The 17,203-nt window shown below is 46.6% G+C and overlaps 1 protein-coding gene across 1 annotated transcript in view; it reads right to left on the bottom strand.

The window, feature by feature from the left end:
* Positions 1-11,006, bottom strand: part of MEIOC (meiosis specific with coiled-coil domain) — a 340,208-nt gene extending 329,202 nt beyond the window's left edge. Inside the window, 1 exon segment of the mRNA XM_030221652.1 lies at positions 10,842-11,006. Coding sequence (XP_030077512.1) covers positions 10,842-10,847 — 6 coding nt within the window. The 5' untranslated portion in view covers positions 10,848-11,006.
* Positions 11,007-17,203: the final 6,197 nt, after the last annotated feature.

Consider the following 17,203-nt stretch of genomic DNA (forward strand, 5'->3'; position numbering starts at 1 on the left):
CCTGTCAGTCTGTTCCAGCTTGTTCCAATCCATCCAGCTGCTTCAGTCCGTCTGTTCCAACTTGTTCCAATCCGTCCAGCTGCTCCAGTCCGTCTGTTCCAACTTGTTCCAGTCACATCGCAACAGCCCTGCCTGTTTTGCCTTCCAGCCCAACCAACCAACCTGCCTGCTTGTCTGTTAAGCTATCAACCAACCTGCCTGCCTGCTAGCCCTTCAACCAACCTGCCTGTCAGCCCATTGACTTACCTGCTCGCCAGCCCATCAACTTCCCAGCTTCTCAGCCCATCAACTACCTGCCTGCCTTCATGCAGCACACCTACCTACCTTCCTCCCCAGCCTACCTGCCTGCCGTTCCAGTTTTAAGCCTCCAGTTCTGCTTTCCCAATCTATTGCTTAACACCTCAGTCACTACATATACACCCGGAACATCCCAGTCACTACTTTTGGCTCCTTTACACATCCTCTTCCTTGCCCTGTCCCTTCCTAATCTTTTTCCCCTCCCCTACCGCTGTCTACCGCTGGAACTCACTGCCCACCCATGTCCTCTCCCGTCCTGCTCACTACTGCAATACCCTACCCACCCCCGTCCCTCACCATCTCTCCTGTCCCCCTCCTCCTTCCTAGCTCTCAACCTTCACTTCCTTCCTGCCATTAACCCATCCCCATTCCTCCTAAGCGCATCCTGTCTTCGTCGCCCTACCTCCCCCACCCTCCTCCGCACTCTCTTGCTCCTCCTCCTCCTGCTATCCGCGGGAGACATCAATCCCAATCCAGGTCCCCCACACCTGTCCTCGTCCTATCCATGCAAACGATTCCGTGGTCTCCAATCTCATCTCTATTTCCCTCCTCCCACCCTCTTCCCTCCCCTTCTCATGTGTCCTGTGGAATGCCCGCTTGGTCTGCAACAAACTTCCTTTCACCCACGATCTCTTCATCTCTCATTCCCTTCAACTGCTCGCCCTAACTGAAACCTGGCTCTACCCTGATGACTCTGCCTCAGTCACGGCCCTATGCCATGGAGGTTATCTTTTCTCCCACACTCCCTGCCCAGTTGGCCGTGGAGGCGGCATCAGGTTACTACTCTCGCCCTCCTGTAGTTTCCAACCCCTCCTCCTACCAGTCTCACTGCTTCTCATCCTTTGAAGTCCACTCCATCCGTCTAGTCTACCCGTTGCCAGAGTGGCAGTCATTTACCGCCCCCCTGATAAATCCCCTCTCTTCCTTCCTCACCGACTTTGATGCTTGGCTTTCCGTTTCTCATTCTCGAAGACTAACATACACGCTGATGACCCATCAGACTCTCACACTTCTCAGTTCCTCACTCTGACATCTTCCTTCAACCTCCAGCTGTGCTCCACCACCCCCCACCCCTACTCACCAAAATGGCCATTGTCTTGACCTTGTCCTCTCCATCTGCTCACCCTCCAATTTCTACGCCTCAGCTCTTCCTCTCTCTGATCATCACCTGATCACCTTCACACTTCATCACCCCCCCCCCTCAGCCTCGCCCAACGTTAACCAGTACTTCCAGGAATCTCCAGGCTATTGACCCTCCCACCTTATCCTGTAGTACTTCTAATCTCCTCCCCTCCATCATGTCCTCCGAGTCTGTCGACAAGGCTGTCTCCGCTTACAATGCCACTCTCTCCTCTGCACACCCTCGCACCATCCATCTCCCTGTCCCACAAGGCGTACTAATCCCCAGCCTTGGCTGACCCCTTGCATTCGTTACCTTCACTCCTGCACCCGATCTGCTGAACGCCTCTGGAGGAAATCTCGCACCCATACAGACTTCCTTCATTACAAATTCATGCTATCCTCCTTCCAGTCTTCCCTATTCCTTGCCAAACAGGACTATTACACCCAATTGACAGTCAATTCTCTCAGCTCCAACCCTCGTCGTCTCTTCGCCACCCTTAACTCCCTCCTCAAGGTGCCCTCCGCTCCCCCCCCCCCCACTCTCTCCTCAATCACTGGCTGACTACTTCCGCGACAAGGTGCAAAAGATCAACCTTGAGTTCACTACCAAGCCACCTCCTCCTCTTCACCCTTCAACCCACTCCCTCAACCAACCAACCCAGGCCTCCTTCTCCTCTTTTCCTGATATCAACGAGGAGGAATCCGCCCACCTTCTTTCCTCCTCGAAATGCACCACTTGTTCCTCTGATCCCATCCACACCAACTTAACACCATCTCTATTACTGTCACCCCCCCCCCCCCCCCATCTGTCATAGCCTCAACCTCTCTCTCTCTCTCCACTGCAACTGTCCCTGGCACCTTCAAGCACGCCATAGTCACACCACTACTCAAAAAACCATCACTAGATCCTACCTGTCCTTCCAACTACCGCCCCATCTCCCTCCTACCCTTCCTCTCCAAGATACTTGAGCGCGCGTTCACAGCCGCTGCCTTGACTTTCTCTCCTCTCGTGCCATCCTCGATCCATTTCAATCCAGTGTTCACCCTCTACACTCGACAGAAACGGCACTCACTAAAGTCTGTAATGACCTGTTCCTTGCCACAACCAAAGGTCACTACTCCATCTTCATCCTCCTCGACCTATCCGCCGCTTTTGACACTGTCAATCATGATTTACTTCTAGCCATACTGTCCTCATTTGGGTTCCAGGGCTCTGTCCTCTCCTGGTTCTCCTCTTATCTCTCCCACTGCACCTTCAGAGTACATTCTCTTGGATCTTCCTCCACCCCCATCCCCCTCTCTGTTGGAGTTCTCCAGGGATCTGTCCTTGGACCCCTTCTTTTTTCAATCTACACCTCTTCCTTGGGCTCACTGATCTCGTCTCATGGTTTCCAATATCATCTTTATGCTGATGACACCCGGCTGTAACTCTCTCCACACCAGACATCACTGCGGAGACCCAGGCCAAAGTATCAGCCTGCTTATCCGACATTGCTGCCTGGATGTCCAACTGCCACATGAAGCTGAACATGGCCAAGACCGAGCTTATCGTCTTTCCACCCAAACCCACTTCTCCTCTTCCTCCACTCTCTCAGGTGATAACACCCTCATCCTCCCCGTCCCATCTGCCCGCAACCTTGGAGTCATCTTCGACTCCTCCCTCTCCTTCTCTGCGCACATCCAGCAGATAGAAGCGACAGGTCTTGGCTATCTCTTTAACATCAGCAAAATTCGCCCTTTCCTCTCCGAGCACACCACCCGAACTCTCATCCACTCTCTCATTACCTCTCGCCTTGACTACTGCAACCTACTCCTCACTGGCCTCCCACTTAACCATCTATCCCCCCTTCAATCCGTTCAGAACTCTGCTGCTCGTCTTATATTCCGCCTGGACCGATATGCTCAAATCACCCCTCTCCTCAGGTCACTTCTTTGGCTTCCGATCAGATACCGCATATAGTTCAAGCTTCTCCTTCTTACCTACAAAAGCACTCAGTCTGCAGCCCCTCATTACCTCTCTACACTCATCTCCCCTTACGTTCCCACCCGAAACCTCCGCTCACAGGACAAATCCCTCCTCTCAGTACCCTTCTCCACCACCACCAACTCCAGGCTCCGCCCTTTCTGCCTCACCTCACCCTGCGCCTGGAATAAACTTCCTGAGCCCTTACGCCAAGCCCCCTCCCTACCCATCTTCAAATCTTTGCTCAAAGCCCACCTCTTCAATGCTGCCTTCAGCACCTAACCTTTTTACCTATTCAGGCAATCTAGACTGCCCCAATTTGACTGACTGTACATTTGTCCTTTAGACTGTAAGCTCCTTGAGCAGGGACTGTCCTATGTTAAACTGTACAGCGCTACGTAACCCTAGTAGCGCTTTAGAAATGTTAAGTAGTAGTAGTAGTTTCTAGATATTTAGGATTCCTGGCTGATAAGCCACCTTCCCCCAGCAACAATGAGGGTGACAAGTGTCATGTAACTCACATTATTTAGATGTCATTCTCCCCAAAACATTTTCATGTGTGAGCCATTATAAAAAAAATAAAAAAAATAAAAAAAAACACGTTTATCCCCCAAAAGTCTAAAGTGCCCTACAAAAACATGAATCTTGGGATTTTCAAACCTATACAGCCCATACTCACAATGGCATCCAAAAAGACAACCCCTAGCAGGAAGCTTAATTTCAGCAATTCTGAGATAGAGCTCCAGGTGAATAAGGTAGTGGCATGCTATGCCAATCTGTTTGCTTCTAAGGGGCAAACTATCCATGCACACCCCTAAGGAGAAAGAATGGATGACAATAGTTCACATGCTTAATGCAGTCCACCACATATAGAGAACATCAGAAGGAAATGTAGGCAGCTGAAGGGGTTTGTCATGTGCAAGGCTGGAGCCAATCTGCTTGATGCGGACTCCATGAACTTCACCCTCATGGAACACATTGTGTAGAGGCTCCTTCCCAACGAGAGCATCTATGGCCTAGGAACCCAGGACACCTCCGTACAGGCTGGGGAATCAGGTACGGTTTGGGGTCTTAATAATGTGCTGGCTGCTCTCTCATTTCACCCTCTCTCCAGTAAGCTTGGACAGTGTGTGTGTGTGGGGGGGGGGGGGGGGGTCGTATGGTTCTCAGAGAGGTAGGGGGAGGAGGAATAAAGGCACCCCAGACTACAGGCAGGAAAGGCTGCAGAACAGGAGCCATGTCATAACAAAGTAAGCATGGAGTAGTGGTTAATGGCTAGGTCTGGGAGCACTTATACAACAGGACTCAAACCGGTTTTCTGTCATTTTTTGAAGCTTTCTTCCCCTCCCCCTTGGCCCGTTACCAACCAGTGGCTACTCCTACTTTCAAGGCATCTGTGGCCATCTCATTGAGCTCTCCAGACCCGCTCCCACTATCTTTTCTCCAGTAGCCGCTGTCTGGCATTGTGGCTTCCGAGGCCTACAGTGTGGGACGTGGAGGCATACATCATGTGCTGGCATGACAAAGTGGCAATCCTCATCACTTGTGGTATACAAGTACACATGCAATGATAAAGTTCGGGAAACCTAAAACAGACTGACAAGTTGGCTACTTTCCCTATGCAAGCGAGGACTCTGAATCAGAGGCAGAGGCTTGAACCAGCAGCCAGCATAGGCACCTCAGGTGTTAGAGGGGGAGTCAGTGGCAGCAGAGGGCACTGTGCCAGCAGAAGAGTCCGCTGAAGACACCAGCCACCAGATGAAGACGACCAATTGCTGGTTGAACCCCTCTCCCCCCCCCCCCCCCCCAGGAGCTGGTCCTTATGGGACCATCCTCCACAGGCAGCAGGTTGTACATCTAGCCAACAAGCTCCTGGCCCAAAATGTGCAGCTGGCTATATGCACCAGAAACTACAGCTGCTGCGGGAGGGGGTTCAGCAGCAGAGGCTCCAAGCGCGAGATGACTGCTTGCAAGTGCTGAGTACCACGTAGCAGAGATGCTAGGCACAATAAGTGGCTGCAGCTTTGGAGGATCCAGTAAGATCTGCATGATTACACAAAGGCCCTGTCCAGCACATTGCCCACTGAGCAGGTACCTGATCCTCCCAGGCGAACCAGTGAGACCAACATGCCAGGAGTACCATCTGCCACACCAGTTGAAAGTGGCACCAGAGCCCACACCACCCAGCCCAGCTTCACAGCAACCTCCTCAGCTCCAGCCATGCAACCAGCATCGATCCCAAGCCAGTAGAGCTACCTTGCAGCCAGGTCCCTCTGGAGCACACTGCCATGCAGGGTGCTGTGCCCAGCAGCAGCTCAGCCACAGGGCTAACCAGGTGGCCCGATTTCTATAGGGCAGCTGAATCTCCTGACACTTCCGAGGGCAATGGCAGCCCCACAGATAAGGACTTGGACACTGTGTGCGCCCCTGCAAGGCCTGGAGAAGGTGGGGGGAGGGAGTCCACAGCGGAAATGGAGGGGAAGAATGAGGTAGAGCTACAAGGCATATACTTACCATGTTAGGGTGGTGTGTGTTGGGGGAATAGAATGAGATACGGTGAGCACAAATACCGCACAGACCTTTACTAGAAATTGGTCTGCATGAGTGTCTGGCGCAGACCTCTTGGTCAGCTCTGTGGGGATGTCATCCTCTTGTTCTGCCTGCTGCTGCGAGTCCTCTGGCAGGAGTTGTCTTTGTTGCAGTGCAAAGCTATGCAGCAAGTTATGAATATCTTGGCAACCTTCTCCGGGCTGTAGAGGAGCTTCCCTTAGGAATGGTCTACATATCTGAATCTGTTTTTCAGCTGGCCAAAGGTGCACTCCATGATGGTGTGGGTGTTCTTGTGGCTCTTGTTAGATTCCTCCTCCTCCTTTTCAGGTAGACAATGGGATTCATTAGCCAGGTTCACTTGGGGGGGGGGGGGGGGGGGAAGAGTATAGCCTTTGTCACCTATGAAAGGAGTAGGATTCACAGACATGGTGTGTTTGTATGCGGACCTTGTGGACTGCGGGTTATGGGTGTGGGTTCTGGAGGCATGTTGAGGGAGGTAGGGTGGTGAAATAAGGGTGAGGGAGCAGGTATGGGGATTAGGAATCCCAGTAAGAACATATGAATAGCAATACTGAGTCAGACCAATGGTCCATCTAGCCCAGTATCTTGCTTCCAACAATGGCGAAGCCAGATCACAGAAACCTAATTAGTAGCAACATTCCATGCTATCAATCCCAGAGCAAGTAGTGGCTTCTCCCATGTCCATCTCAATAACAGAGTATGGACTTTATCCTCCAGGAACTTGTTCAAACCATTTTTTAAACACAAGATATGCTAACCGCTGTTACCACATCCTCCCGCAGCAAGGTCCAGAGCTTAACTATTCTTTGACTGAAAAAAAATTTCCTATTTGGTTTAAAAGCATTTCCACAGTAAATTTCATTGAGTGTCTCCTAGTCTGTGTACTCTTTTTGAAAAGTGAAAATTTGATTTACTTTTACCTGTTCAACACCACTCAAGATTCCATAGACCTCAATCATATCCCCCCTCCCCCCCCCCCAAGCAGTCTCTGTTGCAAGCTGAAGAGCCCTAACCTCTTTATCCTTTCCTCATATGGAAGGAGTTTCATCCCCTTTATCATTTTGGTCACTCTTCTTTGAAGATGTTCTAATTCCACTTACCTAGGAGCCAGCCACCGGTGATCACTCCTTGGTTAAACCTGCAGTACATTCCAGAAAGCTGCAGGATATATGCATCTGTACTAAGAACACGTCCACAATCTCCCCCTGGGCATCACACACAACCTGCATGTTCATGGAATGATACGATTTTCTGTTCCTATAGGTCTTGTGTGCCCCGGGGGGGGGGGGGGGTTCTGAGTGCAACATGTGTGCAGTCAATGACAGAGGAAAAAACCACATACAACTGAGCATGTTGCTCTGGAGAGCCTGGGCAGTAGTGAGGAAGGTAAATATTGTCTGAAATGTGGGGGAGGTAGGCATCGAGGAACCAGGCAAAGCAGTTGGAGACAACAGGCTGGGTGAGGCAAGCACTGACTGAAAAGAGCAAGTGGCAACAAAGGCAAGGGAAACAGTAACCTTAAGGTGGACTGGCACTGGATTATTCCCACGTCCTGGGCCTGGAGAACAGGTTGTAGCTGGTCACAGAGGTACTGTATGGCAGATGGCAGCCTCAAAGTGGTACCTGTAAGGCATTGCTGGTCAGCGAGGTCCATGAAGCAGGTCCTAGGCAATCTCCTCCTGGGCATCCCCTCCAAACTCTTATCCACATCCAGCAAGGCGCCAGCCACAATAGCGTTTTCTGCATCTCCAATGTGCAGGTGTCCCACCACCATAGGTAGAACCCACTAATCCCAGTACCACCACTGTGCATTCCCCCACCTGCTACACCCAGCGAGATGCAGAACCAGCAACAACATGCACAGTATTTCCCAGCACCAGAACACAGTCCTCTCACAAACAGCAGCAACACAATGCACGGTGACAAATGGCGTGGAGAAACAGAGGAACAATGAAAGACAGGAGACAAGATGGTACGTTTGAACTGGAGAGGTGGGGAAGAGAGCGAGATACATAGCAAGGGATAGGTGTGGCTAGCAGGTATAGGCAAGGACTTGAGAAGGTGAGAGACAGAGGAAGCAAGGCAGGAAGTGAGGGTCAAAAGGTTCAGAAGCAAACAAAGGTAACAGACTGCTCAGCAACTCTCCACTCTTTCACAAAAGAATTCCACTTCTCCACTCTCCCAACTCAGCAAAATCACAAATGGGTCCAAAGACTAGTTTGGTCTTGAGCTAGTCACTTTTAAAGTGGGTCCAATTCACCGCCTTTTTCCTTCCGGCACAAGGAAATCATTTTGTTAGCTGTTATTGCAAACATACATCATGTACCACCACCCACTCAACACTTTTCTCTGGAAAGATATCAAACTTACTCTTTTTTTTCTTTATTATATGGTTTAAACGTTTTGCTTTCAAAAACATGTTCATCTGCCCCCGTGCCATTTTCTGCACTTATTTCTTTTGAAAATTAGCCACATAGTCCTTTCTGAGAAGGAATTCCTGTCTAGTAAAGCCAAACACACAGGAGAAATACTTGGCATTTCATTTATATTTTAGCTCACACATTTTTCAGTAGTGGCTCAAGATGACTTATCTAATTTTGTACCTGAAGCAATGGATGTTAAGTGACCTGCCCAAAATCACAGAGCAGCAGTGGGACATTAGGCTACTCTTCCAAGTCATTACTAAGTAAACAGGTTTAACCAACAAGACTGATCTGGAGAAATCAGGGTTAAGATTATGCCTTCCTTACTTAGGTTTAAATAAGGAAAGAATAATCTTAACCCTGATCAACAGCTGGATGACACTTATATAGCACCATGTTTATTTGGCACTTTACAGGCACATTAAGTAGCTAGCCCTTTTTTGAAAAGTAAAATCTGATAAGACAAAACAGACTACATGGGGTAGTATTTCATCAATGTCTTTGTAATTATGCCCAGATATTGGCATTACATAGTAACATAGTAGATGACGGCAGATAAAGACCTGCATGGTCCATCCAGTCTGCCCATGACAAACTCATATGTGTATACCTTACCTTGAATTTGTACCTGTCCTTTTCAGGGCACAGACCATATAAGTCTGCCCAGCAGTATTTCCCGCCTCCCAGCCACCAGTCTCGCCTCCCATCACCGGCTCTGGTACAGACCGTATAAGTCTGCCCACCCCTATCCTCGCCTCCCAACCACCACCCCCTCTTCCCCTCAACTGCTCCGCCACCCAATTTCAGCTAAGCTTCTGAGGATATATTCCCTCTGCATTAAATACCCAGGATAGCATTTAACTGGGTAAGTGCCAATATTCAGCTCTTAACCAGTTAAAATTAGACCAGCCAAAGGCAGGATTACAGTTTGCATGGCCCTATTTGGCCAAACAGTTAAAAGGCCAAACATTGACACTTACCCGGTTAAGTGCCTACTTTTGGCTTCAGCAGTTGAGAGAATATTCAAGTGCACTACCCAGTCCCACTTAATATTTCCTCCAGACCTGCTCACTAGCTAACAAGGCATAGGTTCTCTTACCTGATTAACTGGCTTTGACCATAGACCCATAACTTAAATTAAAACACTGGGACCATCTGCAAGGGGTGACATTAACCTAAACAAGCCTGGATTTTAGTCAATCTAAAAAAACAAATTATTCCATTTATCAAGTCTTGATTGTTTAACGCTATAGAATTTATAAGTAAAAATGATTCCTGGCAAATAACATCAAATTCAGAAAAACACTTACTATGGTTATTAATATAAATGCTTTAAAGAAGAGTCAAATCACAGCAACATCCAGCAAAGAAATGACAAAAGTATTAGGGCCCTGTTTACTAAGGCATGCACACTTTTTACCGTGTGCTAAGGATAGAGATCCATTGTGCTTAGTAAAATGGGCCCTTAGTCATGCCATTATGCTTAGTTAACAGGGCCCTTAAGTCATCATCAAGAATTATGCTTGCTGTAATCTCTTTCCATGTAGTCCCCTCTTATAAGTGTAAATTAATATGATACCATTCTATTTTTAGGTGGTATTGGAATAAATTTACACCTGCTTTACCAGATTTTAGGGGATTGACTTATAAGGATTAATATTAGACAGGAATGGAAACTTTCGTACCAACGATGAAGAAAATTTTTGGCAAATTCTTGCTGATCTTTGGAATCTCTTACTGCGAGAGACTCGTGCCCCAAACTCTTTGGGGGGGGTTCACCCTTCTTCAGTAAGGTTTGTGATTTATCACTTTTCTTTAACAATGCACTTTCAAATCCATTCTTCCTCTTGGTGTTCATCCCAAGTAATGATAAATTAACTTTAGAACCCCCCCCCCCCCCCCCGCTCTCATATACTATTAAAAGTAATCATGTAGCTTCTTTCCGGATTTCTCATAGCTGTTCCCGTGGGGGATTATTTCTTTGTGAATTCCTTCCCCCCCCCCCCCTTTACAGGTTTTAAAAAGTCATTTTTTTTTCTCTTTTTTTAAACTGTACTTCTCTACGGGTTGTAACCTCTTTGCAGGACCTTCTGATGTTGTTTCTTTATTCCTCTGCATTTTTATAACATTAAAAACATTCCTTTGTCAGAATTAAATGTTGATTAACCCTTCAATAGCTTAGTTCAACCTTTGTCCTCCATCGCACAAGGAGGCGTTTAATCAGACTCGCCATTAAAACTAACTTGCCTTCAAGAACGACCAATAATAAAGCCTTAATTTTCGTCCCGACATCCTGAATATTTTATTACGACTCTTATATTTGAAATTAGTTTTTGGTTACTGTCAAGCACTTTTGCTTCATATAAAACGAAAGATGTTTTTTTAACATTTTTACCTCACACACGTCAAATATTTCTCCGCTTCACAACAATAATTACATATCTTCTACATGTCGACGGCCTTACCTCCATCAGAAAATCCCTCTTCAATTGGCTTTTAATTTTTTAACATAAAAATATCACTCAAATTTTTTGTTTTAATACGAATTCTTTTTATAACTGAGAAATTAAAGACTAATTTTCGAGGTTTCGCATCCACATTATTTAAGTACCATGATTCTTACGCCCATATCCCTACTCGTTTCGCTGCCCAGTTCCCGATTAAGAACAGCGGCCGTTACATTTCATACCAGTGGACAGGAAGGGGCGCGCTAAGCGCGAGCCGTCACGTGCACTTCACACGCGCCACGACTAGTACCTCTACCACCACATTCTCTTACCGGGTGCACACTCCAGCTTAACTCACTATCCTCTCCATCAGTGGATTGATCGGACTCGGAGTGTAAATACAGGAGGCCGAATTGACGGATTTCCCCTTACGACCACAGTTACTCAAGGAATAGTGACAAAAAAAAAAAAGACAGCAAGCATTCAAGCATCAGCAAGCGCGTGTTTTCTCCTTTGACTTCCCGCTTGAAATTCGAGGGGGCGGGCTGTTCTGCGCTGGATCCGCTAGCGATTGGACAGTAATCCACGAGAGGAGGTGAGATCAATGAGCAATGATGAGGTGACTTGATTGGTTTGGAGGACGGTGGGTGAACAATGAACAACAGGTTCAGTTGCTTGCTTGTTTATGGTCTCGGGTGTCGAGACTAGTTGGAAGTAGCAGATGTGACTATTTTTTTTTTTTAATAAATATTAAATAATGGTAGTTTCTCTGACGAAACACGCATTTGAAGAAAACCAGATAAACTGATAGAAAATAACAACGTTGGCTTTTTAACTCTTACTACTAAACGTTTGATGTCAACTAGCTTTCACGGAAGCCCAGACTTCTGACAAAGAACAGCTTTTAAACTGTAAGTCCAATAAAATCACATAGTTTCTTTGATGACATATTCAGTCATTTAGTGCTCAGATATTAGAAAAAACACGTTTGCGGAATATTTCACTTTTCTTGTCAAAAAATTGGAAATGCATTATTGAATATTTAACTTCTACTAATTTGAGAAGGGTGGATATACATACGTACTTAAGTATTGCCATACTGGGACAGACCAAAGGTCCATCAAGCCCAGCATCCTGTTTCCAACAGTGGCCAATCCAGGTCACAAATACCTGGCAAGATCCCAAAAAAGTACAAAACATTTTATATCATCAAGAACGTTTCTAAACTTGCATTACCCAAACTGTAAAGGACTAAAATACAAATCAACATATACATCCAGCTTTTCCTACATTTGCACCCAGCTCTTGGACGCTTTACCTAGAAACATTAGAACTGTGAACACCCATCTAAAATTTTTAAAAGATCTCAAGACTCACCTCTTCCGGAAAGCCTACCCAGCAGACTTAAACTAATTCATGAACAATGCATCACATTTCTTTCGATCTAAGAAATGAACAATACCCCTTCCACATAATCCTACTACTTCAAACTGTACGAATTTTACCACTCCAGTTATAATTAAATGTACTTTTTACCCTTAATCCTACTCTGTATTACTCACTAGAAGCTGTAGTCCCATCTCCAGAGACTTATCAGCCTCATTGGGAATACTTCTCTCGCTCTCTCTCTTTATATATATACTAGTACTAGTATAAAAGGCCCGTTTCTGACAAAAATGAAACGGGCGCTAGCAAGGTTTTCCTCGGAGTGTGTATGTTTGTGTGTGTGAGAGTGACTGTGAGAGAGAGAGAGTGAATGTGCGAGTGTGTGTGTGTGAGAGTGTGAGACTGTGCGAGTGTGTGCCAGGGTGCTCCCTCCCTCCCAGTTCTAGTGCCCTACCAGCTCCAGGGTCCCCCTTCCCTCCCTGCGAGTTCCAGGTTCGTCCCCCCTCTCCCTCCCAGTTCGAGGGTACCCCCTCCCTCGAAGTTCCAGGATCGTCGTCCCCCTTCCAGGGTACCCCCTCCTCCCTCTTCATCTGTAACAGCTGTCCCTTTTTTTTTTGTAAATGGGGGGGGGGGGGGGGTTTGGTGGGTTTCCGGGCTTGCGAAATGGGAGGGAGTGGCGAGGGGCATTGAATGTGGTAAGTGTTGCTGGGTTCTTATAGAGAGAGATGTGAAGGGCTACAGCAAGCAACAGCTGTTCATTTCCGAGGGGCACGCAAAGGACTGTTGTGGAAGAAGATGTCTGGCTGGAACTGAGTCGGGGGGAGGGAGGGAGTGGCTGGAACTGAGTCGGGGGGAGGGAGGGAGTGGCTGGAACTGAGTCGGAGGGAAGGGGGTTCTGGAACTCGTAGGGATGACTTTTAAATTCTGGGTGGGAGGCATGGTAGAAGGCGAGCGGCGATCTCGAGGGGGGGTGTGGCGTTGCGGCAGTGGCGGGGCCTCGTGCTACTGTCATGCGGTTGGTCAGTGCTGCAGGTGACGTACCTGGAACTATGTGACGTCAGTTCAGGAGATGGAGCCTTACAGAGCGCACGAATGCTTCAAGGCTTCACTTTCTCGGCTTCAGAACGTTGGAGGTGCTTTTTATTATATAGGATATATATGTATATATATATACATACATATATATATATATATATATATATATATATATATACCTGTTTTGCAATGCCTATCCCACTGACCCTACTTAAATGCTTTAACTCTGCAACACAACATAACCTTAGATCGCATTGGACATTATATAATCCTTATTATCGTTGACTCTTATTATACCTTATACCCTAACCTTACCTGACCCCTATTTCAATCTATGTTTACCCCTACCGGACTTGGCGTTCACCTTTATGGTATTTTGTAAGCCACATTGAGTTGGGTGGGAAAATGTGGGATATAAATGTTACAAATAAATATATTCGTCCCAGAGTTGTATTCTCTTTTCTGGAACCTTATCAGCTTTCCTGCACCTACTGTTACTCTATTTTCCACTCTGTATATATTCCCGGAGTTGGTACTCTCCTGTCCGGAACCCGTAAGCCACATTGAGCCTACTGCTATGCGGGAAAATGTGGGATACAAATGTAATAAATAAAATAAAATACTGCTTATGCCAAAAATAGTGGATTTTCCCCGTCCCAATTTAGTAATGGTCTATGGACTTTTCCTTTAGGAAGCCATCCAAACCTCTTTTAAAGTCTGCTAAGCTAACTGCCATTCTCTGGCAAGCAATTCCAGAGTTTAATTACACATTGAGTGAAGAAACATTTTCTCCGATTCGTTTTAAATTTACTACTTTGTAGCTTCATCGCATGCCCCCTACTCCTAGTATTTTTGGAAAGCGTAAACAGACGCTTCATGTCTACCCGTTCAACTCCACTTATTATTTTATAGACCTCTATCATATCTCCCCTCAGCCGCCTTTTCTCCAAGCTGAAGAGCCCTAGCCACTTTAGCCTTTCCTCATAGGGAAGTTGTCCCATCCCCTTTATCATTTTTGTTGCCCTTCTCTGCACCTTTTCTATATCTTTTTTGAGATGCAGCGACCAGAATTGAACACAATATTCGAGGTGCGGTCGCACCATGGAGCGATACAAAGGCATTATAACATCCTCATTTTTGTTTTCCATTCCTTTCCTAATAATACCTAACATTCTATTTGCTTTCTTAGCCGCAGCACCACACCGAGCAGAAGGTTTCAATGTATCATCAACGACAACACCTAGATCTCTTTCTTGGTTAGTGACTCCTAACGTGGAACCTTGCGTGACATAGCTATAATTCAGGTTCCTCTTTCCTACATGCATCACTTTGCACTTGCTCACATTAAACGCCGTCTGCCATTTAGACACCCAATCTCCCAGTTTCGTAAGGTCCTCTTGTAATTTTTCACAATCCTCCCGCAATTTAACGACTTTGAATAAATTTGTGTCGTCAGCAAATTTAATTACCTCACTATTTACTCCCATCTCTAGCTCATTTATAAATTTGTTAAAATCAGCAATCCCTGCACAGACCCCTGGGGCACCCCACTAACTACCCTTCTCCATTGAGAATACTGACCGTTTAACCCTACTCTCTGTTTTCTATCTTTTAACCAGTTTTTAATCCACAATAGGGCACTACCTCCTATCCCATGACTCTCCAATTTCGTCTGGAGTCTTTCATGAGGTTCTTTGACAAACGCCTACTGAAAATCCAGATACACAATATCAACCGGCTCACCTTTATCCACATGTTTGTTCACTCCTTCAAAGAAATGTAATAGATTGGTGAGGCAAGATTTCCCTTCACTAAATCTTTGTTGGCTTTCAGGCTTATTTTCGAAAGAGAAGGGCACCCATCTTTCGACACAAATCGCAAGATGGGCGTCTTCTCCCAGGGTCGCCCAAATCGGCGTAATCGAAATCTGATTTTGGCCGTCCTCAACTGCTTTCCATCGTGGGGGCGTGTCGGAAGCATAGCAAAGGCGGGACTGGGGCATGCTTAACACATGGGCTTCCTCGGCCGATAATGGAAAAAAAGAAGGGCGTCCCTGACGAGCACTTGGCCAACTTTACTTTGTCCATTTTTTCTTGCAACTAAGCCTCAAAAAGGTGACTGAACTGACTAGATGACCACCAGAGGGAATAGGGGATGACCTCCCCTTCCTCCCCCATTGGTCACTAACCCCCTCCCACCCTAAAAAAAACTTTTAAAATATTTTTTGCCAGCCTCAAATCTCATACCCAGCTCCCTGACAGCAGGTCCCTGGAGCAGTTTTAGTGGGTGCAGTGCACTTCAGGCAGGTGGACCCAGGACCATCCCCACCTGTTACACTTGTGGTGGTAAATATGAGCCCTTCAAAACACTCCAGAAACCCACTGTACCCACATGTAGGTGCCCCCCTTTACCCCTTAGGGCTATGGTAGTGTTGTACAGTTGTGGGTAGTGAGGTTTGGGGGGGGGTTGGGGGCTCAGCACCCAAGGTAAGGGAGATATGCACCTGGAAGCAATTTCTGAAGTCCACTGCAGTGCCCCCTAGGGTGCCCGGTTGGTGTCCTGGCATGTGAGGGGGACCAGTGCACTACGAATGCTGACTCCTCCCACGACCAAATGGCTTGGATTTGGTCGTTTCTGAGATGGGTGTCCTCGGTTTCCATTATTGACGAAAACCGGGGACGACCATCTCTAAGGTCGACCTAAATGTTGAGATTTGGGCATCCCCGATCGCATTATCGAAACGAAAGATGGCCGCCCATCTTGTTTCGATAATACGGGTTTCCCCGCTCCTTCCCCGGGACGTCCTGCGAGGACATCCTCAGGAAAACTTGGACTCCCCGTTCGATTATGCCCCTCCACATCTCATTAATCCATGCCTTTGAATACGCTCTGTAATTTTGTTCTTTATAATAGTTTCTACCATTTTGCCCGGCACCGATGTCAGACTCACCGGTCTATAATTTCCCAGATCTCCTCTGGAACCTTTTTTAAAAATCGGCATTACATTGGCCACCCTCCAATCTTTCGGTATGATCACGTAACCCCTCTCTTAAGACAGGAACATTGGTTCCTAGTTGAAACGCATGTTCATTATAAGATTCTGACACTAATTCATAAGACGTTTCAGTCACGTCAACCTTCTATACTTGTGTAATATCTGATCCCCTATTTTCCAGCACGGACGTTAAGCTTCTTAGACAACTTCTGGTGTCCCCCTGCACCCCCCCCCCCCCCCCCCCCCCCCCCCCCCCCCCCGCAGATGGTACCCCTACAAACCTGTAAAACAATGTTTTCAATCTCTGGACTCATACTTCGGAATGTGCTTCCTTTTAACTAACGTGAAATCCATTCCCACGTCAAATTTAAAGTATTAAAAACTTTTTTTTTAACAAATGTATAGGCCAACTGCATAGTACAGCAACCCTGTTAGTTTAGATTTTTGGTGCATTTGACTCCAGTCTCAGGTGTACGGCCTGCTACAAGTGTATCTCCCTAACCTATTCCCCTCTCTTCCCTTGACTTTCTTTCTACCACTGACTTCCCTGTCCTATCAATGTTTGTAGTTCCTTTCCTACATCTTTATTTATTTTGACATTGTACGCTGCTATGATGGTATGTTCTTTTAGCAGTATATCAAATAAAAGCAACCTGAATGTGAACCTGAAAGAACTACACTAACCAAAAAAGATCATCTATATATCCAAGGGGTGTAATCATTGCACAGTAGAGGTCCAATAGCCTTATACCATAACTCATATAGTCATATTACAAAAAACAGTAGTAGAATATTTTGCCCAATGCAAAAATGTCTTAGAAAATGAAAAGCCTGATATGGACCATGTTTTGCATGATGCTGTCTCAAGGAACTCGATAGGAAACAGAATATAAACTTTACTGTGCCAGTCTCTAAGTGCACAAAATGTACAAATGAAATTTAAACATCTAAAAAGCTCTTACTG

Source organism: Microcaecilia unicolor, chromosome 12 (genome assembly GCF_901765095.1).
Source record: "Microcaecilia unicolor chromosome 12, aMicUni1.1, whole genome shotgun sequence".
Taxonomy (NCBI): Eukaryota; Metazoa; Chordata; class Amphibia; order Gymnophiona; family Siphonopidae; genus Microcaecilia; species Microcaecilia unicolor.